This window comes from Bubalus kerabau, chromosome 8 (genome assembly GCF_029407905.1).
Source record: "Bubalus kerabau isolate K-KA32 ecotype Philippines breed swamp buffalo chromosome 8, PCC_UOA_SB_1v2, whole genome shotgun sequence".
NCBI classification, from domain to species: Eukaryota; Metazoa; Chordata; class Mammalia; order Artiodactyla; family Bovidae; genus Bubalus; species Bubalus kerabau.
In genome coordinates, this window is record NC_073631.1 from 46,308,068 (window position 1) to 46,326,034 (window position 17,967).

General features: G+C 36.2%; 1 protein-coding gene across 6 annotated transcripts in view; it reads right to left on the bottom strand.

The window, feature by feature from the left end:
* Nucleotides 1-17,967, bottom strand: part of PHTF2 (putative homeodomain transcription factor 2) — a 136,667-nt gene that overhangs the window by 25,336 nt on the left and 93,364 nt on the right. For 4 of the 6 annotated variants that reach the window (XM_055590157.1, XM_055590155.1, XM_055590153.1 and 1 more), the window contains 2 exons: nt 6,878-7,070; nt 5,215-5,370 (listed from right to left, as the gene is read on the bottom strand). In XM_055590157.1, the coding sequence (XP_055446132.1) occupies nt 5,215-5,370; nt 6,878-7,070 (349 nt within the window). The remainder of the gene's footprint in view (nt 1-5,214; nt 5,371-6,877; nt 7,071-17,967) is intronic. The other 2 variants (XM_055590154.1, XM_055590156.1) reach the window with 1 other exon arrangement.

Genomic DNA, 17,967 nt, shown 5'->3' on the forward strand with positions numbered 1-17,967 from the left:
TGCCTGTTTTCTCTTAAACTTTATACAAAGTTCAGAATTCAAAGACTAGCCTAAATCTATATGGACTGCATAGTCAGTGAATACTAACCCACTTTAATTGACATATTTAATGAAGTTCTTTTCTTACTCTAGTCTTTTTTTTCTTAAAGCAACAATAGGTTTCATATATCTACTGTTTTCATTTTTCAAACAGAAGTTCAATAAATTGATATAAAATTAACAAACACTCTATACCAGGAAGATAACTGCCAACTTGTGTTTTTTAGATGTGTGCTGTGCTTAGTCATGTCTGACTCTTTGTGATCCCATGAACTATAACCTGCCAGGCTCCCCTGTTCATGGGATTCTCCAGTCAAGAATACAGGGGGTAGGTTGCCATGCTCTCCTCCAGGGGATCTTCCCAACTCAGGGATCGAACCCAGGTCTCCCGCACTGCAGGCAGATTCATTACCATCTGGCCACCAGGCAAACCCAAGAATACTGGAGTGGGTAGACTATCTCTTCTCCAGCGGAACTTCCTGAACCAGGAATTGAACCAGGGTCTCCTGAATTGCAGGGGGATTCTTTACCAGCTGAGCTACCCAGAAGTCCCAGGTTTTTTAGATAATCTATGGTAAAAAAAAAAAAAAAGTGAAAAACTAAAAGGCCTAAGTTAAATAATTTCTCATCAATATACTTTTCCACTAGGAGTTTTTTCCAATACAAAATAAATACCTTTGAGTAAAATTTTAATTTAAATAAATTCAAAAGTGAAAGTGAAGTCACTCAGTCGTGTCCAACTCTGTAGCCCCACAGGCTCCTCCGTCCATGGGATTTTCCAGGCATGAATACTGGAGTGGGTTGCTATTTCCTTCTCCAGGGGACCTTCCCGACCCAGGGATCGAACCCAGGTCTTCCGCATTGTAGGCAGACACTTTACCGTCTGAGCTACCAGGGAAGTTTTGTTTTTTGTTTTTTGTTTTAAATAACTTCCTAAATAAAGAATGGTAATAGCCATCCTTATAGTCAAGTACGCTGAAATTTTTGCTTTTGTTTTTACCCATCCTCTGTCGGTAAGACTGTCAATTTTACTTGCAAATGTTTTATATTTATTCCTCTCTCTTTGCCATGTTACCACAACAGTTCAGATTTCATCATTCACACTTTATTTACTGTAAGACCTTCCTTACTGACCCCTATCTGAAAGGCCTTTCCCTGTTTCTAGATTAACCTTCCCACATTGCAGCTGCTCTTTCATTCCTCAGACTAAAATCTTTCTGTGGCTTCTCACATTCCTTCAACCTGCATGCTTGTCTTTCAATGTGCTACTTCAGACCCAGCTGTCTACTTCTCCTACAGCGACACTGGGCTACTCCGTAGCCCCTCAACACAGCTTGCTCTTTGCCACTCTAGCCTCTAATCATGTTCTTAGCACTTACTGTTAATCCTACTCTCCTTTAAAGTCTACTCTACAAAGTACCAGGAAAATACCATCTCTACCCTTTCTAGCTGTCTTACGTTGTTTCTGAATCATCTACCAATGGGGAGTAAAACTACCTACCTTAAAGAGATACTGAAATGAGCACTGTGGCTTTTAATGCAAACCCTAGTACAACGCAGGGGCTCGACAAATGTTAGTTTAAAGCTACTCTCTACCCATGGCTGATTCATGTCAATGTATGGCAAAAACCACTACAATATTGTAAAGTAATTAGCCTCCAATTAAAATAAATAAATTAAAAAAAAAATAAAGCTCCTCTCTATTTAGAGCAATCATTTTGTCCCTAAAGCAAGTTGTTACTTTTTATCTTCATTTAATGACAAATTTTGCATTGTTTTCTGGCATCTGAAATTTATTTATCTGTGTTAATTAAATGCTCATGTAGTTCATATTCTCAAATATATCATATCTCTTAAATATACTGTAAGTCCATGAAAGACAGAAACCACTTTTTTTTTTGCCATCATTAGTACAAGTAACAAAATATCTTAAATGAATTAGATATATTATTGATAATTAATTTATTGATACTAGGATAGGATACCATAAACATAAATTTACTGTACTGATAAGAGTATTTATGGGAGGAACATTGTTTAAGAGAGGAAAATTTTCCAGAAGAACTGAGCAGGAAAATGAAAAAAGAAAGAAAAAAGGGTTAAAATAAGTCAACTTTGTTTTAAGACATACACTCCCAAAATACTTCAGACTCAGTAATGTCAACCATAATATTTGAAACATAAGCTGTTTTCATTAGATAGGAAGACACACTGTATTAAGTAATCAATAATTGCTAAATCAAAATTTTTTATGAAACTAGATTATCTGTAACTAATTTCTAATGCAGACTTGCTAACCAGATACAAATATAAATAATAAGATTAAAGGCCTGATAACTGTTTAGGTGAAACTAATGGGTGATTCCAGGGATTAAAAAAATGTATATGTAATTCTTAATAAATGTATTTCATCAAATATTCATTGCTAAGTGGGCCATTTCACAAATGTCAAATCTAAAAATTACTACCTATAATTGCTTACATTTCAAACAGAATTTAACCTGAAACATTTAGGTGGTTAATGGCCACTTTAAATTTCACTACAAATTGCTGAATTAAGCCTAAAAGTAGGAAATTTTATAACTGAAGAAAATAGCTCAGTGGGTCATTTAATATGGTTTGCTCTGCTTATCTCAAATCTCTAGACTGGTAGTTTCAATTGAGGATACAATCATATTAATAAAGACTATTTATTTGAACTGAAATAGTTGAAGGGAAGAAGCATTTATAACATAAATGCTTTGTGCCAGGCAATTATGCATAATCTTATTTAAACTTAACAATCTGATGAGGCCAGTCTCCTCCTCTCCCCACTGTACAGAAGCAGAAACTGAGACTCAGGTAGGTTAAACAATTTTTCCAAAGTCACTTAAGTAGTCTGACTCCAAGCCCATTGTTTCTTCATTATGCTTCCCATTATCAGATGAAAAGCTAATTCACAGCAGGAAATAAAAACTGAGACACTTGCAGAGTTAAACAAAGCAAGAGAGAGCTAAGAAATAGTACAAATACTTAAAAGGAGCTACCAATTACCCAGGACATCTCCTATATCCCAGATAACCAAGTAATTCCACCACCATCTTCCCAATAGAAGACTGGAAGAAACCCATCAGACACAGTAGATATTAACAGCAGAAACAGGCAAGGAACTAGGGTAGGGAGTTGAGGGGTAAGAGACAGAAGGGTTAAGTCAAAGTCCAAGATCCTGAATGGCAAGATCACACCTCATTCCCAACTCCCTTGGTGACAAACACCATGACAGCATGGTAGAGTACCTACCACTCCCATGCCACCAGAAGATTGGATGATTTCTTCCTGAAAAGCAAAATGCCCCTAAGAAACATATGTACAGATGCTAACATCTGGGAGGCTTACAACAAACGGCTGAGTTCCTGAAAAGTACTCTTATAGTGAGGCCCATCAGTCCTGCTCCTGCACAAAGTGTTTCCCCAAATGATTTCTTTGTGCCTCACCCTAAAAGAAAACAGTGTCACCACTAATTTGAAAAGTACAGCAATAACTACATATAGATGCAAAACAACACTATAAATCCTGTTTGAATTTTCCTTATTCAAAGGAGGTTTTGTTTTGCTTTTTTAATAAAAAAAATAAGAACAACTTTTCAGTTGGTTTGACTTGAGGGTAAAAAATTTTGAAATACAGCCTTTTAAATATCCTCTAGTCTCAAGTTTCTCACTTCACAGATGAAGAATTTGAAGATCTGATTTTATTTTTAATGTAATCTTTTACATCATTTTTAAAAGATTTAAAACAACCAATGCCTACTCAATAATTATCAGCCTTACTTAGCTTGGAATCTGGAAGATGTGAAGAAACATTTATTTAAAAGTTAAGATTAGCAGAATAATGTTCTGTGCTTCAAGAATCTCAATATCAGGACTTTCCTGGTTGACCAGTGGCTAAGAGCCCTAGCTCCCAATCCAGGGGGCCCAGGTTCAATCCCTGACCAGGAAAATAGATCCCACATGCGGTAACTAAGACCTGGCGTAGCCAAATAAACAAATAGTTTTTTAAAAAAAAAAAGAATCTCAAATCTCAAAATATAGCTGCAAATCAAGAAAAGTAAAGATCATGGGTAAAGAAAAGTAACTTTAAAGCCAAATACTTTATTCTATAGGAGAGTGGAGACCTCTTTTTATAGTAGGTTCTGAAGCCTTTCCAGGACCAACAGACTTTCACTTGTTTATAGACTAAGACTATGAATTTCACAAGCATGGTTATCTGGCTTAGGAACAGGAGACGGAACATCAGTTGTGGGCGAAGAGGCAATAAGCAGACACACTGGCATTATGTGTCTTTCAAATGGAGCCAATAACAGAAAAAACAGCCATAGTTCACAAGAAAGATTAACTAGAGACAGAATCACAAATAAAAATATAGAAGAACAAGTAACTCCTTTAATCTTAAAACTCTTAAGGCTTTCATATTACAACATAGCATAATATTAGATTTTTCAGAAGTTTGACTCTAAACCATCAAGAAAAAAACATATATTCTAATATAGTACAAAAAGAGCAGAAGGTAACATTTATCAGCAAGTGACAAAAGGAGTTAATTCATGTGCCCTGAAGAAAGACAATGTTCTATCCTTAAGAAAATGTGAAAATACAATTGAATGAAAAAAATCTTTTCCTATTGAAATAGTTTCCAGAGATATGACAACATCAAGAGATACAATAAAGTTGGAAAAAAGGTTTAAAGAAAAACACACATTAATAAAGAAATATAAGAGTTACAGAAGAAAACGGAATGGAATTTTATAGTCTGGGCAATGTAACTGGTGACAGTGACAAGAAAGAAGTCACTTAGAATAGTAACACTGCTATAATTTAGAAGTTGTAAAGCCTTTTCAAATTGTGGAAGTCTAACATGGGAGTTCACAGATTGTCTCTCCAGAATGCTCTTTAAAAGAAAACAACAAACTCAATGTATGAATCCTCAGAGATGATGCACAAAGTGAATAAAAGTGTGTGGCTATTTATATGTGAAATATATAAATCTAAAAGTACTCTTCTATAAATCCAGATCATGTAACAGTAAGATACTGAGATTGATGGGAGATATTTATTTCAGTAATATATTCAATAGATGAAAGAAGTTGTAAGTTAAAAACATATAGATACATATGCACAAATGTAAGGCCAAAGTAAATACCTCATTAGGGTAATGTTTCTTATAATGGTGTGACTTCCTATTCCGAAGAATGCTCTCAGAAGTCCTGTCTGCATGACGGCGCAACGGGTATCCTGTTTCTGGACCTTCTTCACTGGAGACTTCATCAGAGACATTTGTTACTGTCCTTTGGGTATCCTAAGTTAGGAGTATGCAAAGAGGGTCATTGGTTAATTTCTAACTAAACCTGTAGCTTTGAAACTGCAAAATTTTAAATTATACATACATATATACATATACCTTCAAATACCACTAAAAATTTCAAAGTAACTGATTAATACCACCTGATTTTCTAAAAAAGTCTTAAATCAGTGACTTTGGTACTGTTCTTTCAAGAGTAACTCAAAAGTCATTTATCAAATATTGTCCTACAACGTTTCTGTTCAAAAGATCTGAAATAGCTTATAAAATTATGAGAACATAAAATAGTACAAAAGTAGAAAAGAGACCCTTTTAAAAGAAGCTGAGAGACCTAAAATTAATTTAATATTTTCACAAACCAAAAATGCCATAAAACCAGCCCTGATTTAATAATGGTTTACAAGGCAAGAGGAGGTGGCTTGTAGCCAAATGAAACACATATCAGACAGACAACATCATGTACACATTAAGACACCCAGATTTCAGAAATTCTGAAACCAAGAGACTTCAGAACAGGTATTTTATTGATACTTTCATGTTCCTCTTATAGAACGTTAGTAGGTAATACATACCTGGAAATGCGTTTGAAAACTGCATAACTAAAAACTTTATTTGTTGAGACATGCTAGTGATGTGAGGCTCACATTACCAGAGAGTTAAACGCCTCAAAAATCTAAAATTATGGTAAGGGACTCTTATTTTACCGCCACTCCATGATATTTATTATATAGCTACAGGTACTGAAAATATATGTACTACTGTCAAGCAATAACACATACTTTACTCAAATAGAGAATCCTCTTTTCTTCATTTACTATTCCTCAATACCCACATTCATGCTTATATTTCTAAATGTAACTAAGGTATTATATTTTAATTTGACCACATTTTTTCCTCTGTAACAGCTTTTAAAGAAAAAAATTATTTAACCAAAAAGCTTCAGGGAAATGAAGAGAAAGAAGATATTTATATTAGGCTATGTTACAATAAACCTAGGGTTTCTTTTAGAAAAGTAAATAAACAATTGTTATCCTTAAGAATTTTCTCTAAGAATTTTAAAAAACAAAACAAATGTACTGACACCAAAGGTCACAAAGGTAGGAAAAACAAAGTAAGATTTTCTTACAGAGAACCTTAAAGGAAAACCAGGGTCCTAGGTTAAGCTTTTGAATTAACATAGATCTTCCATTTGAAACAAATTCAGTTACACATATGGAAATGGAAAAATAAAAAGGTTTAACGACATTAATTATAAATTTAAATCTAATTTAACATTTTAGAAAAATTGGAGTCAATCAATTAATTTAGAAGGTGCCAGGTTATAATGGAAATCAGGCTTATTAACATTACTTTATCTATTTTCAGCATTATCAGTGTTATTTGTAAAGGCTCACAGAATAAATTCTGGAGAATATATATACACTTAAGGGTAACTACTACGTCTAAGTCACTTTCCATTAACTAATGTAAAATCACACAAAGCATTATTATTATTTTTAATCACATTTACTTTGCTGGGGATGTTCCTCAGTGTTCCGGTGTTCCAGGTTGCCTCTTCTGGTTGAAGAGTTTCACACTGAGGTTCATGGCTTTGTATTCCATCTTCACTGCTTTTAACAGTCTTTTTCCCATCAAGGGATACATAGCCATTGTCAGTCTCAGTTGATTTATCAATTGAATTCTTTGCTTTCTTTGATCTACAAAGAAAAATACGTGAAACGTGTTATATGGACTTAGTTTATTTTGGATAGGTTACCAGTAGAAATTACAGTCTGCTAAAAATTAAACATGGTAGTTATTTCTCAGATTTTAATTGCTATCTTATATTTACAATAAGTAATTCATAAAAATAACATATATCATAAAAAATAAATATGAAAATCAAGGTCCTATTTTATCTTACTTTATAAGTTTTAAGGTTTTACAAACAGCAATTCTAAGAGACATGCCCTAACTTATCAAACAATATTTGGTCAAAATCAACAGGTCTTTGAGCAAAACCTAGATCAAAATTTTGCCCATTTTATTATAGTTAATAATATACTTTTAAAGACTAATTTAAAAAAAAAACTACCTCAGTAATTACAAATTAAGTTACAATTAGTGGTTTAACTTAATGTTAATACTCTCCTTTACCCAAAAACTTTACCATAAGTGTGGATACCTAAATACCTCTGATAAATTCATTTTAATACACAATGGAGACACAGGACCTTTTGTAACATAAAAGCACATGAAAAAAGGGAAAACTGTACAAAATTCTACCTAATGGTAGAAGTAAAAATGAAGAACACAAAGATAAAGAAGTAACCTCTTTTACCCACTGAAATATTCTAGAAAAAATGTCAGTAATCATGTAGCTTACAAGTATTTAAAAGACTACACTTGAAGTTCTTCATTTACAGGAATTAAGATTTTCTCAATACATAATATGTAACATGGAAAATAATAAATCATTTTTGATTAATAGGCAAATGCTTAAAGGATCCAGTGGGTGAAAGAATGGCTATCCAAAAGAAATGGTTAGTAGAAGAAATACAATGCAAATCCCACACAAACTTAAAATGTACTCAATGCAGATTAAGTCTATCATAAAACATTATTAAAAAGCAACTGTGTCTAATTGTATTCAAAATAAATTTCCTTGAATTTTCTCCAGAGTATCGGATTAGGAAGACAGGAAAAATAAAACTAGTACAATGCCTTCACCTAGGTCAAAAAACAGAAGAACTTTTAAATGGAGGGGAAATGTTTCTTTGGGAGAAAAATGTTACCTTTAACACTACAGTTGCTCATTTCTATTGGAATCTATCAGAACTGTACAAGACACTGTAACTCATCTATGCTAAATGCTTGCTTTGGAAACAATAAATCAGAAATAAAAAGAGGTGTAGATGATTAATTTAAGGTCACACAGTCAGTTAGAGCCAAAGTTGACATCAGAACACAGACCTTCTGACTATGAGGTTTATTCTCTATATGATCTCCAACAGCCCACTCTTTGGGAAACTGCCTGTTAAGATTTCCTCTTAACACACTCAAAGCCTAGAAAGTTTGTCTTATACTTCCGACCTTCTCCTGTAAGATTATGAAAGGGGACAGACAGATCATACTTCCCATATGCTCTACAGAGCTCTAATGCTTCCTTCCTGGTCACAAAGAACAGATCTTCACAAAGGTGCAAGACGCAATGCCCAATCATCTCACCCTTTTCTTTCTGTATGACCCTAAGAGGCACAGAGAGACTAAGGGCATGCACTACAGAACAAAGATCATTTAAGAGTGGCAGATACAGGGAGGAAAATGAACTACGGGAGAGAGGAGAGACAGGGCGAAAGAGAAAATAAAAGGTGCAGAGAACACCTGTAACCTTCTCTGTCTAGAGAAATGTTATTTACTGTTCCCTTTACCTCTCCCTTGAACACTGTGCAACATGGAGATGTAGAAAAAGACCAAAAGAAGTGAAATTACTTGACCTTATAAAAATGTGGGAAACTCAGACAGTAAAAGAGTGTGCTAGAAAGGTATTATGAAGCTTCATGGAAATTGTTCTAGGTTGGAAAGGGAGGAGTGAGGCTGTGAATAAGAGGAAGGGAGACTGGGAAGTTAGTAGAATAGAGTCATTAATCAGCCAGGATATGCAAGGAGAGAAATTTACTTGGGAAGAAAGATGAAAATGTTGGCGCTAAAGTCCCCAGGAACATCCTGAAAAAGATCAGTAGACAGTTGATAACACAGGCCTAGAAGACAATTGTTAAAGCAGAAAAAGTAGCTGTAACCTTGAAGAGTGACCCAGAACCCCAGAGGACCAAAAGATATGAACCTAGGAAAAGGGCTTGAATCTGTATTAATGGCTGCTTTAAGAATATTTCTAAGGAGAATGTACTCTTCCTTTACCAGGACAGAGTGAAGACTGTATTAAGCCAAGAGAAAGAGTTCTAGTAGCACTCATTCCATAAACTTTTCAGCTATCTCCTACTTCCTCTCTTCCTTATCTCTGCCTCCTTCCAATTTTCTCTGGGCTGTTTTCACCCAATATCTCCTCAAAGTACAAGTAATGCTGTCAGAAGGTATGAACAGTAATTTACTAAGCTACAGTAGCTATTTGATATTTCTCTCACACTAAATGCAGATAAGTTGAAAATCAAGCTGAAATAACAAAGAAAATACTAAATGTAAGTACCAACCTCAGGGTTTACAAAGCAGCTTAAAATACAAATTGAGGCATCCTGGCAGTGGCTGATAACAGCAGTGGTGATAAAAGAATTGCAAGAGCATACAGTAGTTGGAATGGAACAGCAGGAGCAGCCCAGCAACAAGCAATAATGGCAACTATCTTGAAGGCAGTTTTAGGGCAGGGGGCAAGGTGCAGCCCAAAGGACTGGAAATGGGTTATCAATACACACAGAGGATTAATCAAATAAGTATATTCAGGATTAGAACCAGGTTTCTCAGTGACAGAGAATGAAAATATAAAGAGGAGAAAAGATACAATGAGCTTTGTGGTACTGTATCTGAATTGGAACTATCTCTGAAAATCCATGGCTTATATCTAGACAAAGAAATAAATATAAATGTAAAAGGACACACACACACACACACACTTTCTAGCTTTTTCCACTGAGAAGGCTCCAGGGTTGCAACACTACAACAGCAATGAATGTATCCAGCATTCAGAGCTTAGTTTCCACACATTACTCTCCTTGAAGGAGCAGTTCATTCCAAGCCTGCGGAAGAGAAAGTACAAGTTGAACCTGGAAACATGTTGTTGTACCAAAAAGTAAGGAAGGGTTCAGAAAACAACAAGGACATCCCCAAAAGAAAAGAAATTGCTCTAAGGTATCCCCTGCCCAAACTGAAGCCAATCTAATCATCCAAATAAACAATGACAATAACAAATTGAAAAAATAAAAATCCCTAAGTAAATAATTAAGGGAAAGCTCTTCCTTAAAGTAAATGCCAAATAATAAATGTAGAGGGAAATGATGTAGTTAGAAAAATTACCATTCGGCAACTACCATAATTCAAGCAAGAATCATCAATGGATGCTAAAACTAGAAAGTGAAGGTAGGATGAGAAACAGGTCATTTTTACAGTTAATGTGTCTCTACACAGGATATCTGTTGACCACAAAGGAAAAGTATATAAATTTACAGTGGAGAAATTTAGCTGCTGCTGCTACTGCTAAGTCGCTTCAGTCGTGTCCAACTCTGTGCAACCCCAGAGATGGCAGCCCACAAGGTTCCACCGTCCCTGGGATTCTCCAGGCAAGACCACTGGAGTGAGCTGCCACTTCCTTCTCCAGAAATTTAGCAGACACTATCTTAATCAAGTGATTCATTTAAATATCACTAGTGAGGAACAAATCTGTGCTGTTTGCCACCTGATAGTACACAATGATATTCCTACCAAAAATGCACAACTGGGTTTAAATATGAAGAAATATCACACAACTAACTCTGTGGTGTGCTGCTAAATGTAGAACAACCAGCTATTCAGGTGTAAAAAGTCCTTGTCTGTAGTGTTTTCTGATTTCCATGGTGTAGATAATCCTACCATGACCAATTTCAAGTACCAACTGATGATGCTGAAGACAGCATAGGGAAGAGATATACACTGAGCTCCCATGAGTCACCTGGAACTAGACGCAGAAAACCACTGACACAAACCCATATTAAGGGACATTCTACTAAGTGACTGTCCTGTATCTTCCAAACTGTGAACAACATGAAACTGCAGGAAAGACTGAAGTCTGTCCCAGAGTGAAGGAGATGAAAAAGACATGACCCCTGAGTGTGGCATATAATCCCAGATTAGATCCTTTTGCTGTAAAAGACATTAATAGGGACAGTTAACAGATTGAACTGGGTCTCTGGGTGAAAAATACATGGGAGTTCTTTGCACTGTTCTCTCAACTTTTCTGTTAAACAACAATTGTTAAAATTGTTTCAAAGTAAAATTATACATTTTTTAAAGTACAAACTGATTACTTTAGATTTTAACATAGGAGAAATGCAGGAAGGAGTAAGTTCAAAAAAACATGTAGGTTAAAGAAGGTCAAAAATGTAAGTTAAAGAGGTTAAACCTCCAGGCAAGGTTTAATTTTACCACTGATTGCTGTATCATTGATATTGTCATTAATAGCTGAAAGTAATAACTTCACAGAGTAATAATTTCTCAAAATGATCACAGATTACCAAGACTCAGATTTTAAGGAATTCCTCCCATTTCTTTACAAGAGAGAATAAAACTGTTAGAGAAAGACAGTGGGAGTGACATTCAGTTTTAAAAAATAGATAACTGTGAAATTCTACTTAGAATATATTTTTTAAAGTGAAGTTTAAAAAGGGAAAAAAGTTTTAAAGGGAAATTTAAAAAGTTTAAAGGGAAGTTTACTTAAGGCAACTTTAAAATGTTAAAAAATAACATGTTAAAAAATAAACTGAAGGGAGTTAAATATCATTTTGATTTTTTTGGGGGGGGGGATCATTTAATAGAATTTCCTCTTTTACAGCAGATAACCAAAAACAAAAAGCAAGGTAGAAAGAAGCTAGTTAGGAATTAAAACAGTATAGAAAGAAATGGTGCTTTTTACTATTAAAAGGCAATGCCAAAGAATGCTCAAACTACCGCACAATTGCACTCATCTCACATGATAGTAAAGTAATGCTCAAAATTCTCCAAGCCAGGCTTCAGCAATACGTGAACCGTGAACTTCCTGATGTTCAAGCTGGTTTTAGAAAAGGCAGAGGAACCAGAGATCAAATTGCCAACATCCGCTGGATCATGGAAAAAGTAAGAGAGTCCCAGAAAAACATCTACTTCTGCTTTATTGACTATGCCAAAGCCTTTGACTATGTGGATCACAATACACTGTGGAAAAGTCTGAAAGAAATGAGAATACCAGACCACCTGACCTGCCTCTTGAGAAACCTGTATGCAGGTCAGGAAGCAACAGTTAGAACTGGACATGGAACAACAGACTGGTTCCAAATAAGAAAAGGAGTACGTCAAGGCTGTATATTGTCACCCTGCTTATTTAACTTATATGCAGAGTACATCATGAGAAACGCTGGGCTGGAAGAAGCACAAGCTGGAATCAAGATTGCCAGGAGAAATATCAATAACCTCAGATATGCAGATGACGCCACCCTTAGGGCAGAAAGTGAAGAGGAACTAAAAAGCCTCTTGATGAAAGTGAAAGAGGAGAGTGAAAAAGTTGGCTTAAAGCTCAACATTCAGAAAACGAAGATCATGGCATCTGGTCCCATCACTTCATGGGAAATAGATAGGGAAACAGTGGAAACAGTGTCAGACTTTATTTTTTTGGGCTCCAAAATCACTGCAGATGGTGACTGCAGCCATGAAATTAAAAGACGCTTACTCCTTGGAAGGAAAGTTATGACCAACCTAGATAGCATATTCAAAAGCAGAGACATTACTTTGCCAACAAAGGTCCATCTAAGTCAAGGCTATGGTTTTTCCTGTGGTCATGTATGGATGTGAGAGTTGGACTGTGAAGAAAACTGAGCGACGAAGAATTGATGCTTTTGAACTGTGGTGTTGGAGAAGACTCTTGAGAGTCCCGTGGACTGCAAGGAGATCCAACCAGTCCATTCTGAAGGAGATCAGCCCTGGGATTTCTTTGGAAGGAATGTTGCTAAAGCTGAAACTCCAGTACTTTGGCCACCTCATGCGAAGAGTTGACTCATTGGAAAAGACCCTGATGGTGGGAGGGATTGGGGGCAGGAGCAGAAGTGGACGACAGAGGATGAGATGGCTGGATTGCATCACCGACTCAATGGACGTGAGTCTGAGTGAACTCCGGGAGTTGGTGATGGACAGGGAGGCCTGGCATGCTGTGATTCATGGGGTGGCAAAGATTTGACACGACTGAGCGACTGAACTGAATTGAACTGAACTGAACAAGATCTTACCTTTTGATAGCTACATTTAATGCATATAATACAGTCACCTAATAAAACCAGAGTTAACAATGGGCAGTGATAAGCAGTATCTTAAAAAAGGGAGATATACAAGTCTATATTGATTTTACTTACTCCACAACAGAAGTGGTATTTCTCGCATTTGGCCTTTTTTTACTGAAGTATTGTTGATATACAATATTATTTTAGCTTCAGCTGTAACAACATAGTGGTTCAGCATTTATATATTGCAGCATTGGATTTTGAACAAAAAGCATTTGCAATGACAGAATGTCCAATTTCATTGCCATGGTCATGGCTTATAAAGGGACTAATAACTAATAAACACTTTTGGAAGGCATGACCTGTGTAATACTTTCTTTGAAGTATCATGCTTGATGTTCAAAGGAGGTTGCTCTATGTCAAAAATATCTTAGGAGGACATGACTTTAATTGCCTTAGTTCCTCTGTGAGAAACAGTGGGAGACAATTTGGTTCTTTTCTGAAAAAAATGTAAGTAAATTTTGTACATGTCCATGTACAATCTACACCATAAATAAATGATGAAATTAAATTTTTTCACATTAAAACTTTGGCCAAAAAGTTAACAACTTTTAAAGAACTACTTAGCTAATGAAATATCCAATCTACTATGCCAAACATGAAAATTAGTGTGTTTCTACATTAAAAAACCTAGTCAGGTTATCAAGAACACTCAGAATATTCTATACTGCTATGGAAAAAAATGTTGGAAGTATTTTTCTGGTGCTCTCAAAACTGTTCAGAGGTATATAAACTGAGCCAACTGAAAATCATGCTTTCGATACTAAAGGACATTAGACATGCTAGGGAAAAAGTTAACAGTAGCAGGTAACTCTACTCTAGAATACAGTATGAAATTTCTGGTTCTGCTCTCATCTGCACATGGTTAGGAATCAAGGGGGACAGAAAGTTATAGAAACAAAATGCATAAAATCTCAGATATAAGAAAATGACACAGGGGCCTTATACAACCATCACTGCTATCTGGATCTATGACTACACCCTGATTACATGCTAACATACCCCTTTCAAAGACTCTGGGGACCCTATGTTTCTCTAGGTATCCTCTATCACAGATAAGTTTGAGAGGTGTGCCAAATTATTTATAGTACCTGTAATCTTTCTAGGATCAATCCAACCTTGAAATACAGTGACGCTAGCAAATTTAATAAGTTACCTAGTTGTGTCCATAAGATAGTCTTAAAAATCTGGAAAAAGCCAGAATACACTGGATTTTACATGGTCTTCATCCTTATCTGTGAAACACATGCAACAAAGCTTCACCCAGTCGACAGCTTAAACAACTGAATTTTAAACTACAGTCAGTAAAAGCCAAGTTTTAATCTCTGTATCTAAAGTTTCTGGCGGGACTGTATACTACTTACACTATGCAATATACTCCATTATGTGAAGAAAATCAATTTATTAAACCTTTAATTTTCAATTTGGTATTAAAAAGAGTAAATATGAAAACTAAACAGAACAGAACACTTCAAGGTAGGTCAGTTACACAGAGGAGTTAACATGAAACCTGATTTAATTCTGCTGTCTCTAACTTACCAATTCAATTTATATAATTACTTTTTTTACTCAAAAGCATAATTCCAAATGCTTTTAATGATTTTGTGACAGACAAATGAATTCTTAAAGGACATGAAAGAGAACTTAGAAACTATCTGAATTTTGAAACAGGTACCGTGCTGAAGAGATGTACAATCTAGATGAAATTTTTCATATTTACTCTTTCTATAATTAAGCTAATTTAAGACTATAACTAACTGATATTAAAGTGCTAAGTCCTTAGGAAATATGACTGATTTGTGTATCTTTTCTAATTGATATTTTGTCTGGTTCAGTTTTCTCAGGTTTACAGAATTCCTCTACAATAATTCCCAATTCTTCTCAAGTGAGAAATATTATGCCTTACTTTAAAAAGTTTTATCTTGAAAATGAAATATACTTAGAAATGACATTAATAGTAGTTCCTAGGGAGCTGACTGTGGCTCAGATCATGAAGTCCTTATTGCCAAATTCAGAATTAAATTGGAGAAAATAGGGAAAACCACTAGACCATTCAGGTATGACCTAAATCAAACCCCTTATGATTATACAGTGGAAGTGAGAAATAGATTTAAGGGACTAGATCTGATACACAGAGTGCCTGATGAACTATGGACGGAAGTTCGTGACACTGTACAGGAGACAGGGATCAAGACCATCTCCATGGAAAAGAAATGCAAAAAAGCAAAATGGCTCTCTGAAGCGGCCTTGCAAATAGCTGTGAAAAGAAGAGAAGCAAAAAGCAAAGAAGAAAAGGAAAGATATTCCCATTAGAATGCAGAGTTCTAAAGAATAGCAAGGAGAGATAAGAAAGCCTTCCTCAGTGATCAATGCAAAGAAATAGAGGAAAATAACAGAATGGGAAAGACTAGAGATCCCTTCAAGAAAATTAGAGATACCAAGGGAACATTTCATGCAAAGATGGGCTTGATAAAGGACAGAAATGGTATGGATCTAACAGAAGCAGAAGATACTAAGAAGAGGTGGCAAGAATACACAGGAGAACTGTACAAAAAAGAGCTTCACGACCCCGATAATCACGATGGTGTGATCACTCACCTAGAGCCAGACATTCTGGAATGTGAAGTCAAGTGGGCCTTAGAAAGCATCACTACAAACAAAGTTAGTGGAGGTGATAGAATTCCACTTGAGCTATTTCAAATCCTGAAAGATGATGCTGTGAAAGTGCTGCACTCTATATGCCAGCAAATGTGGAAAACTCAGCAGTGGCCACAGGACTGGAAAAAGTCAGTTTTCATTCCAATCCCAAAGAAAGGCAATGCCAAAGAATGCTCAAACTACCACACAATTGCACTCATCTCCCATGCTAGTAAAGAAATGCTCAAAATTCTCCAAGCCAGGCTTCAAAAACACATGAACTGTGAGCTTCCAGATAGCCAAGCTGGTTTTAGAAAAGGCAGATGAACCAGAGATCAAATTGCCAACACCCACTGGATCATGGAAAAAGAAAGAGTTCCAGAAAACCATCTATTTCTGCTTTATTGACTATGCCAAAGCCTTTGACTATGTGGATCACAATAAATTGTGGAAAATTCTTCAAGAGATGAGAATACCAGACCACCTGACCTGCCTCTTAAGAAACCTGTATGCAGGTCAGGAAGCAACCGTTAGAACTGGACATGGAACAATAAACTGGTTCCAAATAGGAAAAGGAGGACGTCAAGGCTGTATATTGTTACCCTGCTTATTTAACTTATATGCAGAGTACCTCATGAGAAATGCTGGGCTGGAAGAAGCACAAGCTGGAATCGAGATTGCCGGGAGAAATATCAATAACCTCAGATATGCAGATGACACCACCCTTAGGGCAGAAGGTGAAGAGGAACTCAAAAGCCTCTTGATGAAAGTGAAAGAGGAGAGTGAAAAAGTTGGCTTAAAGCTCAACATTCAGAAAACGAAGATCATGGCATTGAGTCCCATCACTTCATGGGAAATAGATGGGGAAACAGTGGAAACAGCGTCAGACTTTTGTTTTTTGGGCTCCAAAATCACTGCAGATGGTGACTGCAGCCACGAAATTAAAAGACGCTTACTCCTTGGAAGGAAAGTTATGACCAACCTAGACAGCATACTCAAAAGCAGGGACATTACTTTGCAAACAAAGGTCCATCTAGTCAAGGCTATGGTTTTTCCACTGGTCATGTATGGATGTGAGGGCTGGCCTGTGAAAAAAGCTGAGCGCCGAAGAATTGATGCTTTTGAACTGTGGCGTTGGAGAAGACTCTTGAGAGTCCCGTGGACTACAAGGAGGTCAAAACAGTCCATCCTAAAGGAGATCAGTCCTAGACATTCATTGGAAGGAATGATGCTGAAGCTGAAACTCCAGTACTTTGGCCACCTCATGCGAAGAGTTGACTCACTGGAAAAGACCCTGATGGTGGGAGGGATTGGGGGCAGGAGCAGAAGGGGACGACAGAGGATGAGATGGCTGGATGCCGTCACCGACTCGATGGACATGAGTTTGGGTGAACTCCAGGAGTTGGTAATGGACAGGGAGGCCTGGCGTACTGCTATTCATGGGGTCGCAAAGATTTGACACGACTGAGCGACTGAACTGAGCATAAATACAGGGTATTAAAAATACAGTTTTCACTGTACCCTCCAGAAAACCATCAACTCACCAAACACAAAGCTTAGATATTTGTGTGATTATGCATTTATTCTTCCACCAGTTATGCTAATTCAACTTGTTATCACCAGAAACAATTTTAAGTCTCGGTTGGTATTTCAGTTTAAGCACTCTGTGTCTTATCAAAGCCTGAAAGACCAAGACACCATCAAGATTCCAGAACTCAGTTTAGAACTTTTCAAATTAACATTTTTCTTGAGATCTTTTTATACCCAGTATTTAAAACAGTCTCATTCATATGCTGGCAAATTATCCCAAATCAGACAGTTCAAAACAGTGCTTCTTTAAAAAGTTAAATTACAGTTGTCATGATTAAAGGGAATAAATCCAAAGGGATTTAGCCATCATAATATCAATAACTAGGAGTCAAAGTCATGGTACAGCCCCAAAAGATTAGAAAATTAAAGTCTGGAACTC